This window comes from Aquila chrysaetos, chromosome 13, assembly GCF_900496995.4.
Source record: "Aquila chrysaetos chrysaetos chromosome 13, bAquChr1.4, whole genome shotgun sequence".
Classification (NCBI taxonomy): Eukaryota; Metazoa; Chordata; class Aves; order Accipitriformes; family Accipitridae; genus Aquila; species Aquila chrysaetos.
The window spans coordinates 19,942,801-19,963,222 of NC_044016.1; the positions used below are offsets into that span (position 1 = coordinate 19,942,801).

The 20,422-nt window shown below is 37.8% G+C and overlaps 1 protein-coding gene across 6 annotated transcripts in view; it reads left to right on the forward strand.

Moving 5' to 3' along the window:
- KIF6 (kinesin family member 6) overlaps positions 1–20,422 on the forward strand; it is a 189,410-nt gene that overhangs the window by 161,638 nt on the left and 7,350 nt on the right. For 5 of the 6 annotated variants that reach the window (XR_003926406.1, XM_030035919.1, XM_030035921.1 and 2 more), the window contains 3 exons: positions 11,481–11,565; positions 12,568–12,703; positions 14,330–14,418. Coding sequence is in view for 5 of the 6 variants with exons in the window: in XM_030035919.1 (XP_029891779.1) it covers positions 11,481–11,565; positions 12,568–12,703; positions 14,330–14,418 (310 nt within the window). In the remaining variant the exon portion in view is untranslated. The remainder of the gene's footprint in view (positions 1–11,480; positions 11,566–12,567; positions 12,704–14,329; positions 14,419–20,422) is intronic. The other variant, XM_030035920.1, reaches the window with a different exon arrangement.

Below are 20,422 nucleotides of genomic sequence, written 5' to 3' on the forward strand. Positions count from 1 at the left end.
TGCAAATACATTGTCTGATGCATTTCTACATATCTGAAGAGGTAGAATTGGGAACTGCTGCTCCCACTTGTCCACAGTGAGATATCATAGAATCACAGAATGATTTGGGTCGGAAGGGACTTTTGAAGATCATTTAGTCCAACCCTCCTGCCGTGGGCAGGGACATCTTTCAACTAGATCAGGTTGCTCAAAGTCCTGTCCAATTTGACTTTGAACCCTTCCAATATAGCCCATGCCCCTAGAAATGCTGAGCCACCATGGTTTATATCTGGCCTGGGTATAAGGTACATTTAGGAAGTGTATGATAGTTCTCTCTGCAACCATAGCAGCATCTTACAGACATATATAACATTAATTAGGCTAATAGTTAATAACTGTCCTGAACTCATCTGCTGTGATCTGTGTGAATGAAAAGCACATAGCACTTCCAAACTGCTGCTTTGTATCAGAATTAATCGTTTATTTAAATAAATCCATATTTAAATAAAATGAGCTCAGTTTCTTTCACTGCTTTACATCTTGTAACTGAGATGATATTTAACTTTGTTCATATGAAGCAGGAGAGCCTTGATCTGTACTAATGCCATGAAATGAAGACACACAAGTGTTTTCAATCACAAAATGACAGAAGCTGAGTAAAGTGGCAGTCTGTGTTTTCCCACACAAATCCAACACAGTCCATGGAGAATAATAGATGGCCTGTTTTAAGACCACCATTCCTGGTGCTGAAAAATTATGATGTTATGTATGGGCTAAATAAAGCACATTAGAGAAATAATCTGTTTGAAGTCCCCAGTGCTGCTAGGCATCCAAAGATGCTTCCTCTAAAACCATGTAAGTGGGTTCACATATTTCCAGTCTGTAAATTATGCTACTTTTAGCAAAAAAAAAAAAAGGGGGGAAATAAACAAAACAAAACAAACAAAAAAAAAAAAGAGCGGTGTAGTCAGTTTGCAATGGCCTCAGAATAAGGGAAAGATTTCTCTTAGAAATTCATAATTTTGATATGCTTAATGTTTCTCTGTTTTATGTTCTTCTATACATTTGTGCTTGAAATGTCAAGCAACAGCGGTGGTTTTGTGAAAGTTAGCTCTCCTTGTGCATGCAGGGCACTGATTTTATTCCTAGGGTGACCTCTAGTGGTGTCAAGGCCACTCTTTTTAGGGATGGGTTTCATTTCTTCAGTCTTTCTATTTCAAAGGAAAAAAAAAATCAGAAATGCTTTGCATTAAGGTTTATTTTTGGAATTCTGAGACTGACAGAAAACTGGTAAGGTTGTGCTTGTTAAAAAAGGATGATGATTTTTCACTATTGTTAAGACAAAGATATCAATAGCAAAGTGGGCTGAAAATTCAGAAACCAGTGCCTCTTTGCCTTTTTTAAAATAAGAGTTTTACTCTGACAAAGATAAACATACTTTTGAATTTGCTTTGTGCAATTACAGTAACATATGAAGTGCTTTTAGAAATATTTACCAAACCAGTTTTTAAGCAAATGCTTGAAATACTGATGGGCAATTAATTTTGAAAATATATCTAAGTAGTTATATAGGATATTATAAATAGATTAGAGGATCTTTATAGCTTCTTGTTACTGCAGTGTATTTAAGTCATTGTAGTTATTTCAGATTTGTCTTGGAGGAAAAAAGCATAGACTTTAGCCTGTGCTAACTGTGAAGTTACATACCATAACAAACTTATTCTCTTGGGTTTACATGCTATTTTGCGCTTCAAGTCAGCACAGTATATGGCTAAAACTCTGAGCTCTTGAAAAGCTTTTGTATTTTTGTATGTATGTACCAAGTTCTTCTGTAAAGATGATCACAATAGGGAAAAAGAACCACGGATTCGAAGCAGCAGCTAGACAAGCAGCAATGATTCCCTTGCAGCAGTACTTGAGGTTTCTTCTTAGATAATATGTTTTAAGTTTTTCCCAGTATTATGTAGGAATTACGTTTAAAACTGTAGGAGTATCTTCTAATAAGAAGATACCTCTTACACCTGTCCCTTCAGGCCTCAAGCCCACATAGACCTTTCTTTCCATAAGTTTCTCTTCAGTCTTTCTAGGGAGTTTTGTAGTTTTATTTGTTGCTGTGGTTTTTGTGTTACTCTTTTATCAGGTTTTACAAGGTGCAGTGCTACATTCTAGAGGCAGCCATGAGTTTTCCCTTTCATTGTGTCTTCAAGAAAGAGAATACTACATCTTTAATGGGAACCTTTGCAAATTTGTTCTCCTGAACTGTCAGATAAAATTCTGAGATTACTCGTGTGTTCCTATTAAGCTTCCCATGTGACCCACTCAGCTTCAGCTTATCAGATCTCAAAAGAGAGCAAAGACATCTTTGGATCAAGTAATATTTTTATTAAGAGTCATGAACTTGTAGCACAGCTATCCAATTCTCAGTTTTATTGACATTAACTTCAGCATTTCCCTGCTGTTGGAACAGCTTGCAGTTTCTGTAAGCTTTCTTGCAATAAGTATTTCTTCTGAAATACTGAAAAGTTCAGTGTGAATTGCATTATTATTTAGAGACTTCTTCTGGTGACTAGCAAGTAAGCAAGAGAGAATCTGAGATGAAACTCTCAATTCTCTAATTTGGTCTACTAAAATTAAGATATTAGGAAAAAGATGCTATGAGGATACTTACATATTGAAAGAGGTCATCAGAGAAGTTTGCAGCATCTCTGTCCTTGGAGTTTTTCACAACATGTCTGGAGAACCTAGTATGATTCCGTTTTCACCCAACTTTGAGCAGTAGGTTGGACCACACAGTCTTCCAAGGTCCCTTCCAACCAGAATGATTCTGTAATTCTAAGACAGGACTTGAGGTGGAGTAAGCAAAAAATAAATTTGTTTTTATGCACACATTCTACTGATTCTAGGCCTAACATTGTTTGCTTTAGCTTCAGTATACCTCAGAGTAGCCTCTCTCTATTGCCTCTAAAAAGCTAGTAGAATAACTAAGAGTAACATGCAGTTTAAGGTGCTGCAAACTTCTTTCTTCTGGCCATGTCCAATGGGTGTGTTGGGCAGCTTGACTAGTTCTGCATCAGTCAAGATTTCCTCCATGAGACGTCTTTGTAATAAACAAAAGTTCTGTAATCTAATGAACTGTAAACAGCAAATGGAACTCTTTCACATCTGTATTTGCTTTGATTTTTTCAAGGTAAAGGTCAGACTTAGAATAGCAATTTCCATCTGATTGTGTAAAGCATAGGACAAGGAGTGAATAAGAAATAGCATGGCTAACATGATATCCAGTGTTTCAGAACAAGCTCCAAATCTGGTGAAAAACTTCTTCCATGTTAGGTTTTGCTGAAATGGCTAAAAGAAATTAATTCACTCTTTCTTTGCTCAAAAATTTTTGCATGTTTAAGATCAAAGAAAATAGTGACTTGGAGCAAGTAGTTACTAATAATCTCTCACAAATGTGCAGAAGTTGGATATACTTCTCCAGATAAGAATCTTGTGGATAAGTTGTAATTGTTTCTGGATATGTCAGGATTGTCTCTTCTCAGTATACAGTACAGTGTAATTCAGCCAGCAGCTACCAGAACATCGAGCTCAATGTCCTTTCCTTCATAGGTCATAGGAAAGAGCTGTCTGAGTTATGAGAAATGCTTAAATATCTGTATACTTCTTGCACCTTCTTGAGCTGGTAGCCCAGCTCAGACAGCCTAGCTGTTCTGCAGCTGCAGCCAATGGGTGTGTACATTGAAGGACCAGCAAAATTGTGGCACTCGATGTGGGATATGAGTGCGGCCAGCAGGGACAGAGGGTCTCAAAAATATAATCTCGTCCCCACAACTGCCCAGGTTGTATGTGGCCCTGATCTAGCACATGTGCCAAAACACTGAACAACATCAAAATGAATCTTCTTAAAGAATAACATTCCTGATGACATGAAATCCTATGGTTGTGGCTTCAGAAATTTTCTGGAAAACTTGTACATCACACCAACATTTAGAAAAGCATTCAGAAAACTCTTTTAGAGGGCTAATGGAGTAGCCAGGTGGGAGAGTGGAAACAAAACTTCTGTAATACATTGGTCTTTATTGTACACTTACTTAACTGAGGTAGGGTCTTAGTACATATCTCTGCTATTTGCCCAGAAAAAAAATCAGATCCATGATAGAGGTGCTTCAGGCCCAACACCTTTTGCCTTATTTGGGGCAAGGGTTAAACTAAACACAGTATGGCGCAACCCCATGCCCATAATGTACTGATTTCACTGACATTTGTGTTTATTTCCTTTCTCTTTTCCATCTCCTCTACTTCTCTCTTGCAGATGAAAAGTCTTTTACTAACACCTTGTGGCAGAAAGATCAAAACTGTTCAGGCTGATACTACCATATACATTTGTTTGGTTAGTATTTACCTCTTGAATCAAGGTCAAAACCTCTTTTATTGTCTAACTTGAAGTGACATGTCAGTTGCATGACCCATCTATACCTATACACAGCTGAAACAGAATCAGTTAAGTATAAAACATGTATGCTTATTTTTCCTTAGTACTCTTCCAAATGGCATTGCTATAAATTCAGTGTACAGTCCAAAATAAATGCTTTTGTGCATTGTCATGACAATCTGACGACCACAGCCAGAGTTCCATGGAGAATGCAGATAAAATACCCATTATTTTTAGAAAACATTAGACCTATTGAATTGATCCCACAGTTGCTGTGTTGCATTGCATTCCTAAACGTGACCTGCAAGCACAGGATTTACTGTGCATGCCTGTGTATATTGCTCATGCACAGTAAAGCTGGCACTTCTCAGAACTGAGAACTGTACATCTGCTTATCTGAGAATCCCCAGCAAGAAATATGGATGCACTAAGCTTCAGTATCTCTTCTGTGCTCTGTGACACTCAGTGTGACTGCACCTCTAGCAGCCTTAGGTATTTCTTATTCTCGATAAAGTTGTGCTATATTATTCTTACTCAAGTTCTTATCTTGACCAGGCATTGCTTTACAAAAGTTATGGTGCTGTCTTATTTCAACTGCGATCTGCACATTAGGGGCAGTGTATTCCTAATGTCTCAGCTTCATGATAAGCAAGCAACTTCAGAAGTATTTTCCATCCTTTTCTTTCAAGAAGAGCATGACAAAACTTAGCAAAGAGACTTTTTTTTCCATGAAAGCTCTTGGATGTTGTAGAAATGAATGCTAATGAAGCCTCAAAACTTATGGATGACAAACCACACCCCTTCTTGGGAGGCAGAGAAAGATCATTCAAATATCAGGTACAGTTTTATCTAATATTATGAACAAGATAAATGATGCAACAACAATCTCATGTAATCAAATGATAAAATGTATTTACTAAGTGTAGGCAAGAATCTGAGTTAGTGGGGGTTTCCTGACTAAGACCCAGCTATGTTACTATTCCACTAGATCAACTGGTGTGTATGGAACATATTAAACTTGAAGCTGTTGGGGTTTTTTTCCCAGTATATTGTACTTGTATATTTGGAAACCAACAAAGAACTTTTAGGCACAATGGTTTCAGAAACGTTCATGGCTTGAGTGCAGCTGATGTGAAGGCAACGCCTTCTGTTTCATATGCCATGTATTTTCAGGAGCAAATATATAGATGACTAGTTTCAAAGAAGAGACTTGAGGGAATTGAAGTGTGAGTCTGTATTTAGCCAAAACAGCTCACAGAGACTGGAAAAAATAGCTCAGCTTTCCAGGTGTGCATTAGAAGTCAGTTAGTTTAAGCCAATATTAAGCTAGTAAAACAATAAACAATACAATCATACAAAGAAAAGCAGCATACTGATGGACCCTTTTAGTAAATTCAATGATTAAAATAAAAATAAAAATCAACAAAATACACGTATGCTTAATCCCACACACATGCACTAACTTGTAAAGCGCTGAAAATGGGACAGTTTGTTTCAGTGTATGCTCATGACCAACTGACTGAAATTTTTAAAAATCTATTACATTAGGATTAGGGGAAAATTGCTCTAAAACCCACAATATAAACTGTTCCAGACATTAGGGTATTTTCTTCTTCTCCTGAGTTTCATTGTGCATACCCATCTTTGCTTTTGTGTAAGTGTCCTGGTTTTGGCTGGGATAGAGTTAATTTTCTTCCTAGTAGCTGGTATAGTGCTATGTTTTGGATTGAGTATGAGAATAATGATAACACACTGATGTTTTCAGTTGTTGCTAAGTAGTGTTTATACTAAGTCAAGGATTTTTCAGCTTCTCATGCCCAGCCAGCGAGAAGGCTGGAGGGGCATAAGAAGTTGGGAGGGGACACAGCCAGGGCAGCTGACACAAACTGGCCAAAGGGATATTCCATACCATATGATGTCATGCTCAGTATATAAACTAGGGGGAAAGCTGGTTGGGGGCCGCTGCTCGGGAACTGGCTGGGCATTGGTTGGTGAGTGGTGAGCAATTGCATTGTGCATCACTTGTTTTCTATATTCTAATTCTTTTGGTTTTATTGTTATTATTGTAATTTTATTATTATTATCATCGTCATCATTATAATTTTCTTCCTTTCTGTCCTATTAAACTGTCTTTATCTCAGCCCACGAGTTTTACTTTTTTTTGATTCTCTCCCCATCCCACTGGGTGGAGGGGGGAGTGAGCAAGCGGCTGCATGGTGCTTAGTTGCTGGCTGGGGTTAAACCATGACAATAAGGTACACGTGGTGCCTAGTGACAAACATAGGTTGACATGGCCCAGAGGAGGAATAAGAAAAAAGAAGGGGAGAATTACTTGTAAGCTGATTTGGAATAACAATGGACAGGTAGTTCTTTTTAAAAAATGAAATGACAGCATATGTTCTAGTTTGAAAGCACTAAGGCCCGAGCTTGCCAAAAGCTGCAAAGCTGATAAATAAAGCAGTAAAAATATTAACTGGATACTGATGTCAATTCTAAGTTTGGTTACTTCAGTGACTATAAATTTAAGTAGATAAACACAAGACTATGCAGTGAAAAAATTAAAATCTTTGACTGCAAAAGTACAGCTGGAGGGCAGGGCACAATGTTATTTGAGGCATAAGACAATAAATCCCTAGGAGTTTGACTTCTAGGATACACTCAGGTCAAGAAATATATGAGCGCCCCAGAGAGTATAAAGTTCAGGGTCACAGAGAGTTTCTTGCAAAATTTTCTGACTGTAGACAAGAATCTGCCAGAGTATTTCAACTTGTTGCCAGCTTGCAGTGAACTATGGTAATAACACTTAGTATCTCATGCTAGAAATAGTGTTTTTCATTCATGCTTGTCATATAGCTTTGAAATAGTGATCCAGTTAGCAGGTGCTATCATTTCTTTCTGGTACTGCGTGATTTGCTGATGTGGAATGTGTTGTAAAATTTAATACTTCTTGTGCTCCAAAATTGGCCCTTTCATTAGAATAAAATTATTATATCTTAAAATGCCACTTACAATCTTCTTTATGGAAAAAAAAAACCAAAACACAAACCCCACAAACCTTTATGATATGAACAGTGTCAACTCATGCAGAGCTCACCTTCCTCTCTAAGCAGGCTGCTAGTATCAATTGTATCCTGTGCCTCACTTCACCAAATGGGTTCTATCTGAAGATGAAACAAAAACAGTTAGCCTGAAGATAAATGTAAAAGTTGCTAGCTATTTCACTACCCAATGTCTTTACATCATGCAACCCAGTAGTCTTAACAAAAGACCTCACAACATAGGATTCATAAGTTTTGCCACTCAGCTCTATGTGCAGTTATGCTAATGTAAAGGAACTAATACTCTTTATGGGTACATTGCTGACTTCTGCTAAAATATCTCTGTTGTATAGAATTGGATGGATGCCAACAGAAACCCCTAGTATACACAGAGGCAATGTTTTCCTAAACATGCATGTCATACCTCCCCTGAAACCTGGGTCTGCATTATCCAGGATCAAATTGCACCAACTGCATTTGTTTCCCAGGAGAAGTCACTGGGGCACTACAAGTGCATGTTTATTGCACATCAGCCGAATGGCTCATCTCAGTTGACGCACTGAAAGCATAGCGCTAGACTGTACAATCAAGTTTCATATGACAAACTGTCAATCAATGAATTAAAAGTCAACCCTGAGTGAACAAAGCAGATACCACTTTGTGTTCTTCTGCACAGTTCAGAAATTATATCTGATAGTTAATATTTCAGTAGGAGCACCTTGGCACTTTTTAATTATTGCAAATTTTTTAATGTATATGGGCAAAAGTTGGTCTCCTAAATTTCCATTTTTTTGTAATTTACATGTACTTCATATATATGCGGTTAACATATATATAAAATGATTTGATGTTTTAATAAATATTTTCTGTTTCTGCACAGGCAGGCAGGTATATACAATAAAAAGAAACTCTTTAGCAGAATAAAAACCTGTAGCAAAAAGGAGGTAATTCTTCTTAGGTATCTATCTTAAATTTGTGAGTAAATATGCTTTCTATGTTTTACTATCTATTCACTCAGTTGTCCTTCTCATGTTGTTTTAAAATAACAGAGCCTGTGTACTGAAGAATGCTAAAATTAGACATGAGATACAATGAGCCATTAACCTCTGCCTTAGCTTCTTAGCTTCAGTTGTAGCTGAAATTTCCTGGGCTGGTGGGAGGAAAGGGGTGTGAGGCAGCAGCAGCAGGAGCCCAGGGGCAGAAAGAGGCCACTGCAGGGATTTGGGAAAGGTAAAGGGAAGAGGGGAGAAAAGAAGTATCAGGGAATGAGGTGAAGGCAGAAGCAGCACCACACAAAAGGGTTGAAATACACTCCACCAGACCATAGATCTCTTTCGCTTGGAACATCAGGAAAAAGCTATGTGTTCATCTGTATATATTACAGTAGGCAGATTCAAAAAGGTCTAGTCTTTGGAGCAGAATGCTATTCAGTTCACAAGCACTTTGTTACAATGAGCAGGCATGACAAAAAGCTGAAATGGAGACTGCAACAGCATAGCAAAAGACACCAGAGAACTTACAAAGCAGTGCCCAAGTAGGCATATCCTGGACTTGACTTACCACTGGACTTCAACCTGACACTGTGATCAGATCTCTTCCGCTTTTGTGACTGGAACACAGTGATGGATGTCTAAGTTTTAGCCATTTACTTGGTGAAATACCCAATGCTATTTTTGCTGCTGCGGCCCCATCAGCTTGCAGTGTACTCATCTCTTTCTGTTGCATACATATACAAAACTTTGTGCTGCTCACCTTGCCCACAGCTGTGTTTCTTGCTTCCATCCCCAGCATATTGCTAGAGATAATGGGCGTAGCCCTATTCAGGGTTGAGGATGTTGAGGCCTTTGTGTGATAGAGGTACTCATCTCGTATAAAAGGCTTTATTATTATTTCTGAAGGTAACTTGCAACCAAATAATCCCTTCTACAGATGTAAACAGCAGCAGAAAAACATGTTTTTCTTGGTGTTTTTATATATAAGTAACAAAACTCTGCCTAAGTGTGGCTGCCCTTTCAGAGCTAGTGCAAAACTATTTTTCAAAGTACTAGATGTCCAAATAAACCAGGGAAGGAAAGCTGCAATATTATGGCCTCGCATCACTGTGATGACTAGCAGAATTTGGTGATGTTTTCATGTAGGGAAGTCCACACTTCAGAAACAGCATTAACATTTTAAGATGTTACTGTCTTCCACTCTGTCTTATTTTGCTTCATTATAAGGGGCTCGAGCTGCCACCTCCTGAACTCAGACAGCGTAACAGATTGTGCAAATAGGTCAAATGCACATCAGTGTGCTCAGGAGAGTCCCCTTTAACCACTGGTAAAGACTGCTCAAGTTAAGTCTGGCTGGCTTTGCACAGAAACATATTAAGGATGCTCACATGGTCTGTGAGCATGGCTCACTTGGGAGGCAGTAACTCCCTGAATCATTTCAGTTTGTTCCACAAGACCACATTTCTCTCAAGCCTGGATGCCGTATATCCATGAAGGCCAGAACAAGTGTGAAGCCTCAGGAGCTCTGCAGTGTGTCCCCACAAGTTCCCAGTATAGCTCTGCGCTTTCCCACGTTATGCCTTCTCCTGAGGATGAAATCTGACAAATCAGAAAATCCTGATCCCCTGTAATCGAAAGGTTTACTGCTTTCCATAAAGGTTCTGGAATGATTATGATGGCCGTCTTATTATCCATTGTGTTTGGGTATAACTTGTTATATAATGCCACTGTTGTAGCATCTCCTCTGCCATGATGTTTGCACCTCCTGGCTTGTGCATTCACTTTAACATTCCAAGCAGTTTATTTTTCAATCTTTTGAGGGTACCCTGTCCACCACAAATGTCTTCATCCTACCCTTCTTTTGTAATCTGCACATCCAGCAAAGCCTTTCTATGTCTGAAATGAGAATTGTGCATGGGCTTTGTCTACCTTGGCTATCTGTATTAACATGCTTGACCTAAGTACTCTAAATGAAATAAAATGCTTTTCAGCTTCATCTGTATTAAGCTACAGGGTGTAACAACAAAACATTAATGGTTTCAGCTGGCTCACTGACAAGCAGAGAGGGGTCATTACTGCCCTCTTATTCCAGACAGAATTACTCTCCTTGAAGAGAGGGTGCACTTCTCAGGCCTCATGACAGGTTGATGTAGAATTTATTTTCTTGGCAGAAATAATAGTTGGGGTGGAAACTTGCATGTATTATATAGCAAATCTTTTGTTTCTTTCATTTTTTTTCTTCAGTTAGAGAGGTTAAACATGTTTTCTTGTGAACCTTAAACTATTCTCATTCATTCTAGAAATAGAAACTGTTGTAACTTTACATTTCCTTTCACTGCTGAACTTATAACCCATGATGGAAAGACTGTTTTGCCATCTCTCTGAATAAGCATATTGTGTATTGCATGCTAACTAGTTGTAGGATACAGAATCCTAAACTGCTTGCTTAGGTTAACTTAGGCTACTCTTAAGGTATTTCCTCAGTTCTCCTTTACGTTGAAAAATTTCTCATATAGTTTCAGGACATTTTCCTTATTTATACTAATTGTCTGGATTTATTGCTTACCAAAGTTAATTTCTCCTTCAGGATTTGTCTTTTACTGTTCTTTCTGTTACTTTAATTCCAGGCACCAGCACAGCTAGTGTTGTATCCTCTTTTTGCAACAACTTCGCTGTTCTGCTCTTGTCTTTGTAGCCAAAACTGTCAGGTCTAATGCATTTGTTAGGGTTTTATGCCAAAGGTGAACTTTTAAAATGGACTGGCAAACTCACTTTTATTCATATCTAAAATGAATATTCCAGTCTTTAATGAAAAAAAAAAAAATTAAAAGCAACTTAATTCAATTCACTAGTTACCAAGTGTCTCTTATGCTAAATAAGATCTAAATAAAGAATTTGAAGAACCATTTCCAGAAGAGAGAAATTGTTAATGACCCCCATTTCAGTACCAACCTCTTAAAAAATAGTTTTTATTCTAATCAAAAGTTACTTCTTTTTTGACATCATATGGTCATTGCTTACATCTGATCATTTCTCCTATAGCTGTTTCCAGTCCTTCTGAAGAGCTAAATACACTTGATCCAGTAGAAGAGAAACTTCGAACGCAAATTGAAGAAGAAAAAAAAAGGTATTACTTCTACCTCAAACTTCTGCCATCCTTCAGAAGATAAATTATAATGATAGTATATTCCAATTACAATTCTGCACACACAGCTACCCTCAGGGTTTTCTCTGACATTTTAAAAATGTCAGCTTTGTGGTTCACTAATAGTTTTTAGATTTGTGTGTATGCTGTTGGTTTGTCTGTAAGATGCCACAGTACATGAGTGGGGAATATTTATGCTTGGACTATTGGCTAAAAATAAATAAAAATAGCTTACTGTCCTCCCTGAGGGTTAGTGTTAGCAACTTGTTTAAATCCAGATGTATTGTGAACCTTTTTGGTTGATTCAGAAATGTACTGCCTTCCTTGACCTAAGGAAAACCTTTAGGCTATACAGGATTGACTAAGTGTAAATAATATGCAGAGTATGCGTTGGGTAAACAATCCTTGCTCTAATCTTGCTGTAGCCAGGAGGATAAAAGAAAATAGATGCAAGGATATCAGTTCTAAGTAATTTGCTGGCATTTATGTTATGTGCAATCTATGAGGAAACTTCTGGCTATTTCATGCTACTGGTAAATCTCCAACTATATGTTAGCCAACAGGCCTTGTTGATGAAGCTTCAATCTGAACAGCGAATCTCTCTCAGATCCTATCTGAATCCAGGCTCTGGCAACCACTTCTTTATTAATGGTAACATGCTGAGAAATCAAAAGAAATAATTGACATATTTGATTGAACCTGTATTTTAATTGTTAATCAAGTGTTGATCCCACTTGAATTTCACCAATTTCTCTAGTGAAATAAAAGCTTTGTGGGATAAGTTTCTTGTGCCTACTGTCTAGTCAAGCTCTTATAAAACATGAGATGTCTCTTCCTACCACCATTCTGTCTGTGTTCCCTGCATCTCTGATTATTATTTATTCTTTTGTAGTTTAAATCTGTAACTGTTCTAGGTAGGATAAAGCTTTGTTCAGATATGTATTGGAAGATCTGTAATAATATACTTTCTTCTTCTCATATTAGTTATAAGGCAATGTTCAATCGCGTGAAAGGGCTGAAGATAGAAATTGAGCACCTGCAGCTTCTTATCAAAAAAGTCAAGATGAAGTTGCAAAAAGACTTTGAAGTCTGGTGGTCTGAAGAGACAATAAATCTACAGGTATGAAATCACTTTGTATTTCTTCCATTTTCATGTAAATGTAACATCTTCAATCATTTCTTAAAGTAGTTAATTGACTAGCTAGAACAGAGTATGAAGGATGGTATTTGGGGCCAGATTCACCTGTGCTTATGCCAATGTAAATCAGACAATGCCAATGTGAATTATGCTTGTATGAAGCTAACACAAATGAAGCAAAATCCTTGCTTTCTGCTTTATTTTTGTTTTGACCTTCCCCCAAACAACTTGATTGAAAGCCAAGAATGGTCTCAAAATGCCAAAAACTCTGAAGAAACATAAAACAAACAGACAAGATTGGAAAAAATAATCTTTTTTACTGCTAGCAAAATTATGATTTCATCAGGCTTATGATGTATGTATTAGAAGATGGCAGTCATAGCTGTAATATGGGCAAATCCCAGCAAACATAATTGGTTTTTAGCTTCCTTTGTTTGCAAAACTCCAGTAATCTTTCAGCTTTCCTAAGTTCCCAGAGGGTCAAAAGCTCTCAGCACAGAGCATATGTCCCCTCAGTCTCTAGCTGAAGCCCACCACTGCCATCATTGCCTGTTTAAGAACCCAGCAGAAACAGAGTGCTCTAATTTAATGACTTGTGTAAAAATGAACTAAAGAGATGTCATTTTAAACAGTGTATTAGAAGTTCATAACACAGTCAGTCTGAAAGCTACACAGTTTCACAAACACAGGAGACAGTACAAGAGGGTCTGGAGGGGGATCAACTGAAACAACAACATAGCTTTCTTATGCTCCCCTTCTGACACTTTTTTTAATTTCTTCCAAGTAGTGACATGGCATCTCACAGCAAAGCACTGCCATGAAGTGCACATCAGCCTAATGAAAAAGAGTGCTGAGTGCAGTCCATCCAATATCATTTATTATAAACTAGAAGAGAAGATTTACTCCTCGGGGAGAAGTTGTTATAAACAAAGAACTGTTTAGCCAGTATTTTGTTTAATTCTTATGAGTATAAATTTAAACTGTATTTTTAAGAAAACAGCCTAAAGTAAATATGAAACTTAGCATAAGGAACTTAGTTATCTGTAAAGTGCCACCTAACTAGCTTAACTTCAAGTTATCATTGCAAAATACTTTTCAGGTTAAAATCCCTAACCATATTAGTGGCAAAGAGGATAAAGTTTTAGTCACCCTCCTGCCTAAATATTTAGGCTTTTCAAAGCACTGCAAGTAATATTCTTGAATCCACTGGAGCACATTTTTCTCTATCCCTTAACAGGAGAGGTCCAGGATTCAGCCTCTCATGATTCATCAGTAGAAGATTAGAAAACTGGAAAAAATAATTGGGATTGATTTCTTGGATCTTCACCTATCTATACATCTGAGCTCCCTAGGAAACTCAAATCAGTGAACACATGCTGTTACATATTAAAAACCTGTAACTTGAGCTTAAAAATACTTGAACCAATCCTAAACACTTTTCTCTTTGTTCAGAAGTGTTTGTCCAAGTGAAGAAAATACTGTGTGATTCAGACTCTGTTTTCTGAATGAGTCATTGCCTACCTTGTTATTGCTGAGACCTGTAGGCCAATATTAAGCACTTTAAAAGAATCCTATCCTACATAACTTTGTTTTTCAATCTAAACCCAGCAGGAAAAGCCAGAGATGGTTAGCTCACCAAATACCATGACTGTTTATCCCCAGTTTATCAAATCCTCACAACATCTATCAACTAACAGGTAAATTGGTCATTTTTCTCTTCCTTACTTACTTGTAAGAAAATGCAGTTTTAGTAGAAGTGCAGTTCACTGGAATGCTTTTGCAAATATCACACTCAAACACTGCATTTCCAGTTACAAGAGAAATGGCTGTGTAGAAAATGAATTTTTATCATTCAGTTATTTTGCAATCATATTGCAGGTAGCTTATTGTAACTCAGTTCTTTTGATTTGTTGGTATTGGGAACCTGGAAACCTGTCACTAGGGACCCCATGACAGATAGATAGGAAAAGCAAGCCTGTTATCTGTCAGTTTTGCTGTATGAGGAGACTATATCTCCTTTGGAATGTATTCAGGGGGCTGCAAACCAAAAAAAGATTTTAAAATTATTTAATATGTAGCCTAGATAGATTTGCTGTTGAAAAATGTCCTGGTGCTACATTTATGCAGCATATTATTCCACTATGATACTGCATTTGATATTATAAAACACTGGTGCATCCTCTACAGTAGGAAACTGTAATCATCTTGGTTGTTTCATCATTAATCACTTCTGATTTCAAAACCTCTAATTTAAATTTACAGTAATAGATCTTTCATAGCCTTCAAGCAAAGTGCAGAAAAACACATACCTGAATGTGCAGGTTTCCATATTCATTGACAATAAATGGAGGTGTTCTCTCTTGTTCCCTCTTCCTCTCTCCCTCCCCACCTCTCTCATGCTATCTTTTTCTCCCCCTCTCTCTCCCCACTTCTCATTATACAATCTTTCTCTGATGAGTGGCTTCACCTACAATTTTATAACAATACTCTGCATAAGTGATGTTTTCTGCTTTGCAGCAAACATAATATATCCTACATACCATTAAATAATGAATACTGGATTTTCTTAGAACTGGCAAATATATTCTAATTTTTATTGTAAATTCTTATATCTATAGTAAATGCTCCAGAATCAATACAGAGAATGAAACACATAATCCTCTAAAGTGGCCTAAGAAGGCATTTTCAGAGTCTCAAACTGATGAAAACTGACTCTAGTCTTTACTACTTTGCTTCAATTCTTATTCTGTGTTCTCTCAAGTCTTAGGCACTATTACTTTTGCAAATGGCTGGCAGGTTTTAGGCCTAATTTGAGCTGTTCATTTCTGGTTTTAGTCTGAAGGTTACTTGTCCCACAGAAAAGTTGATGGAACAGAACATGAAAGCATTTTTGGTCTAGCTTAGCACAAAAATCAGCCAAATTAGCTCAAGCAATCCATGACTGTCACTCTCTTTAACTTTGTACTGAATTGAACTAAGGACCTCTTGCACAACCTCTCTGCCCCAATGTTCTTGGGAATGACAATTTCCAGTTGGTGTGCTGATACATTGCTCAGGAGAGTGGTATCTTTTGCAGTCAAAGCTAGAATTAAAAAGAACATACCATAATGGCTAGGCACTTTCCAGAGCAATGGGACACTGGCCTCCAGGAGCGGTGATTTCTCCTTCCCCCACCCTAGCTCAGAAGCAAAATTGCATAACTGGTTTCTTTATAATTTTCTTTTAAACTTTTCTTTCAAATGCCTTTACCGTTTATGTTTATTACTGGAGGACAGGTCTCAGAAAAGTGTGTTTAGCATTTTGAATAGAACAGGGGTAGGTGTCTGGTTGTTTTCAGCTGCCAAGCTTACTTCAGAGTCCTGTACTGCCGCACATGGTCTCTTGCAAAAAATCACATGTTCTTTATAATGAACAGTTTCTCTGGGTCTAAGTAATGGACATATTGACTGAGACTGACTGGATGATCCTTGCATACACATCACAGACCCAGAACATTCATCTTCTGGAACTTAAATTGTAGAGGGAGTCAGGATGAATGTAGTTTTGTTTTCCCATCTGTATCAATATTCTTGCAATGATCTTTTGAAGTTAACTACTCTTTCCTCCTTATAGTACCAGAAAGTTGATCTTATTTTATGCTAGGCTGTTTACACATATTTTACACAGGTACATTTCCAGTGTGATGTATATGGAAGTAGAAACACTATTTCTACTTTTTGTGAGGTGGGAGCTGCAGGCTTAACATCCCACTGTGCATGAAAATTTACTTTTCCCCCTACTTCAGACAATAATATTTTAGAGTAAAAGTTTCCGATTTCACAGGCTTTAAGAGTATAAAACAGTAGAGTACTTATTTCCCAAGGATTTCCTTGACCCCAGTTGACACAGGAACTTTACTTACCAGTTCCCATGATTGTGTAGGATGAGCCCAGACTACAATTGCTCCTCTCAGTTACACAGTCCTGAGACACAAATGGCTCTTCGCGTCTAACTCACCTAGGAATCAACAGACTCCTTCTCTGAAATGATATTGCTATCTTCACCCAGCAGAATAACCAGTCACAAAAGCAGAAACTGACATAAATTATATTTGATATGATGTGGTGTAAATAAAACCTATTTCCAAGATGGAATTCAGTTCACAGGTGTATTCAATAGCTATAAGATCTAAAACTTAGTGGGCTGCATGTTAGAAATCTAAGACTGCTGTTGACAGAGTAAGTATGCAGTAAAACCATTCAGACAAACTCCTGGGCGTGAATGGATATAAATACAATCTTCAGGATTAGAAGTAATAAATTATCTATCTCAGCCTATAAAGGATACAGATATACTCCATAATCTATCTTGAGATTTATATATGTGTTTACACAAAATCTTTTGATCACTGCTGGTGCACAATTCATGTGGATTGTTATTGTTTGACACACCTTAGTCATGTTACCAGAGAAAATTAAGCCTTGGGAAGGAAATGTGATAGCCTCAAATTGTATTTTATATTAAATCAATTTATAACTAAAATAACAGAGAAGGGAAGCTGGTAATCCTTTTGAGGCTGGAGAAGGATACACACATATGAAAGGCACTTGATTCATGGCCAAATGTGTCTCTCTTTCAATTATGGCTGAGTTGTTAAGTGTTGAAATGGGTCTGTGTTAGTAAGAGTTGAACAGTGAGCATTTCTGCCTTAGTCAGTAAGCTGTGAAAGCCATTGGCTTGCTTGATCCTACTCCCGCTAGAGTAAGAAGCAAAACATTGATTTCAGTGACAGCAGAGCTAAAGTGGGGAAAAGGGTGACATAAGGGTTATCAGCGGGTTTGGCATGAATAAAAAACATTTCTGCGTAAGAAAGGTAATTTCTTGAACAGGTTAATCACATTACCAAATCTGATATACTTAAAATAGCTGAAACCAGTAGTTTGTGTATTGTAGAGGCTTACAGACTCAAGCTCATTCACCTGTTAAGTAGATTCAGAAGGTTTCCAGACTACATTTAACTTTGCATATGTCTTTCATATGAAGGTTGCAGAAATATTAAATCTCATCTGATCTGAACATATTACTTAAAATGAAGAACAACTGTGCAAAGTGGAGAAAGAATGACCCATCTCGATATTTCAGACAGAAAAGGGTCTAATCAGAGATCCCAGAGTCACAGTAGAAAGAGAAAGGAAGAAGAGCTTAAAATAATCATCAAGAAGCTATTTTATTCAAAAGGAATACCTAATAAAATCCCTCAAACTTGAAAGAGAATACCCTACTTGTCCATATTGTTTCTGAAATAAAGCTGTGGTGCTAACTGCAACTCGTACAGTATGTACGTTTATGTCTCTTAATGGGTTTCTGTCAAGTCTGCAAAAAGCCTTAAAATGCATGTTGGGCTCAGCATTCCATGTCTGCTCCACTTCAGAATTCAAGCACAGCGTTTTGTTCATCCTTATATAGTCTTCTCCCACATTGGCTTTCGTTTAAGAAATTTATCAGATCCTTGTCTGTTCAAGTTACCTCTCTCACTGAATATTTAATTTCACTAGGGTTGAACTGTTCTTGTACTCCCCTTGAATCAAGCAAATGTTGGATAGTTATTCAAATAGTCTAAAAAATTTTGGATTTTTTTCCTTCTCTGAGAAGGAATGCATTCCTTTTTAATTCAGTCAGATCTTTCTTAACCTCACTCATTCCCTTTTACTGAATCTCATTCGTCCTATTCCAGCAAGCCCCACAGTATGTTCAGTCTCAGACCCCCTGGCTCTCCAGCTTCTTCGTCTTCAAAATCTTCCTGTTGCTTTAGATTCCCTTGGAGATATTTTCAGATAACTCTTCATGTTCTCCGATGACTTGAAGCATCAGATTTTTTAAAATTTATTGTCCTGGATTGCAAAATTTGCTCCCTATATTAATGCTATGTGAAACAAGGGAAATGTTTACATATTTTGCAGCATTTTGTATCATAATAATTTTTCATTCCTGCCAGTTTTCCACAGTGTGACGTGATGATAAAATATAATCTGGGAATAACATCGTTGATTAATGACATTTCAAAGGTTTTCACATTCTGTTGGTAACAATTTAACTTGAACATAGAACATATCTATGAATTTGCAAGTTAGGCCAAATTTGATTTTGTAACCAAATACTAAAATGTTCAGATTTTAAGCAGCTTGAATCTTGCCTGCCTTTACACAGAACATCTGTTCTCCTGACGTCCAAGGCTCAGATGACTGGAGAACTGCAGCTGAGTTTTTTTAATATTGCAGAGGTTGCACACCTTCAAATTTTATGCTTTCTGTTTTAATCTACCTGATTTTCTGCTTTTTTTCAGCTGGCAAATCAAGCATTCATACCATGACACCCATCATCTCCCCAGCTCCTCTACCCTGTGGGCTTGATGGAGCTGGTCAGTCCATGGGACAGTTGTCTCTGGCCCTTGGGTTCCTGCAGCGAGACACTGCTGCAACACTGTGTACATCTCTCTAGCTGCTGACCCATGCCTAAGACATGTATCCCCAACAGAAGACACCCCCCCCCCCCCCAAAGCAAGTTACCCACTGGGTGAAAGTCCAGGTAGTGCGTTAAAAAAAGAACTGAGACATATGAAGTTGACAGACTAATCTCCAGAAAAAGCAGGAGTTTTACTGAAGCTGTCAGGAAACAGTGCTTTGAGACTTCTTAAATTCAACTCAAGGAAAAATCAGTTAGATCCAGAATGAAAATGGGAATTATACATTGTCAAAAGAACCTGAACAATGTTAGACCTTAGGAGCCAGACAAAGAGACAGGACTTCTATGCCTTGTATGTCCATCCAAATCCAAAACTGTAATCCAGGAGTGCCTGTTTACACATTACAGAAATGTTGGTTGGAAGGCACCTCTAGAGATCTCTAGACCAACCTCTTTCTTGAAGAAGGACTATCATCGCACTGAATCAGGTCAGCTATGGTTTTGTCTGGCTTTGTTGAGCATCCTGAGATGTCCAGTCCTTCAGGCTTAACACACAGAGAGAGGGATCTTTATGCCAACCCCATGCTGTCAGAATGACTTTTCATTAAATTTAGAGCAGTACTAGCAAAATTTCTTATCTTTTCTCATCACTGCAACAGCATCTGACACTCGGGTGAAGGAAGGAGAGTCCTGCTTTCTGAGAACAGGCTAGGAGCAAGTTGCATCCGAGCGTACAAACCACTGCACAGCAAAACTACACTCTTTCATCCCCTTATGATTCAATGTATCTTGCAATGCCATAGAAACATCATCCGAGCTTCAGTATGAAGGTTGCAAATCATGCCCATACAGGCCATCCCTCTAGCCTAGGGATTAGGGATTAGGGAAATCTCTGGGATATGTAAAATATGGATTTGAGTTCTGCCAAGCTGAGGGACTCATTTGTTAGATTAGTACACTAATTGTTAACCTCTTACATGGAAGCAGCACTCTGAGTCATTACAAAAAATAGTTCTAAGCTTCCTTATAAATTTCTTTGACTTGCAGGAGAAGAGTTTGCATCCCACAGACAAAAATGTCTGGCTTTAACTCCACAGGCAGAGGGTAGGAGTTTAAGGTCCACCTCTGAGCACGCTGTTAATTTCCTGATTCTGGGCATCACTTCACTCAGTCTAAGGGGTGTTTTTAACATCACCTTCCTCAGGTGCCCAGTTCTCCCAGACCACTCTAAGGCAAGTTTTGGCATAGTGTCCTGGGTCC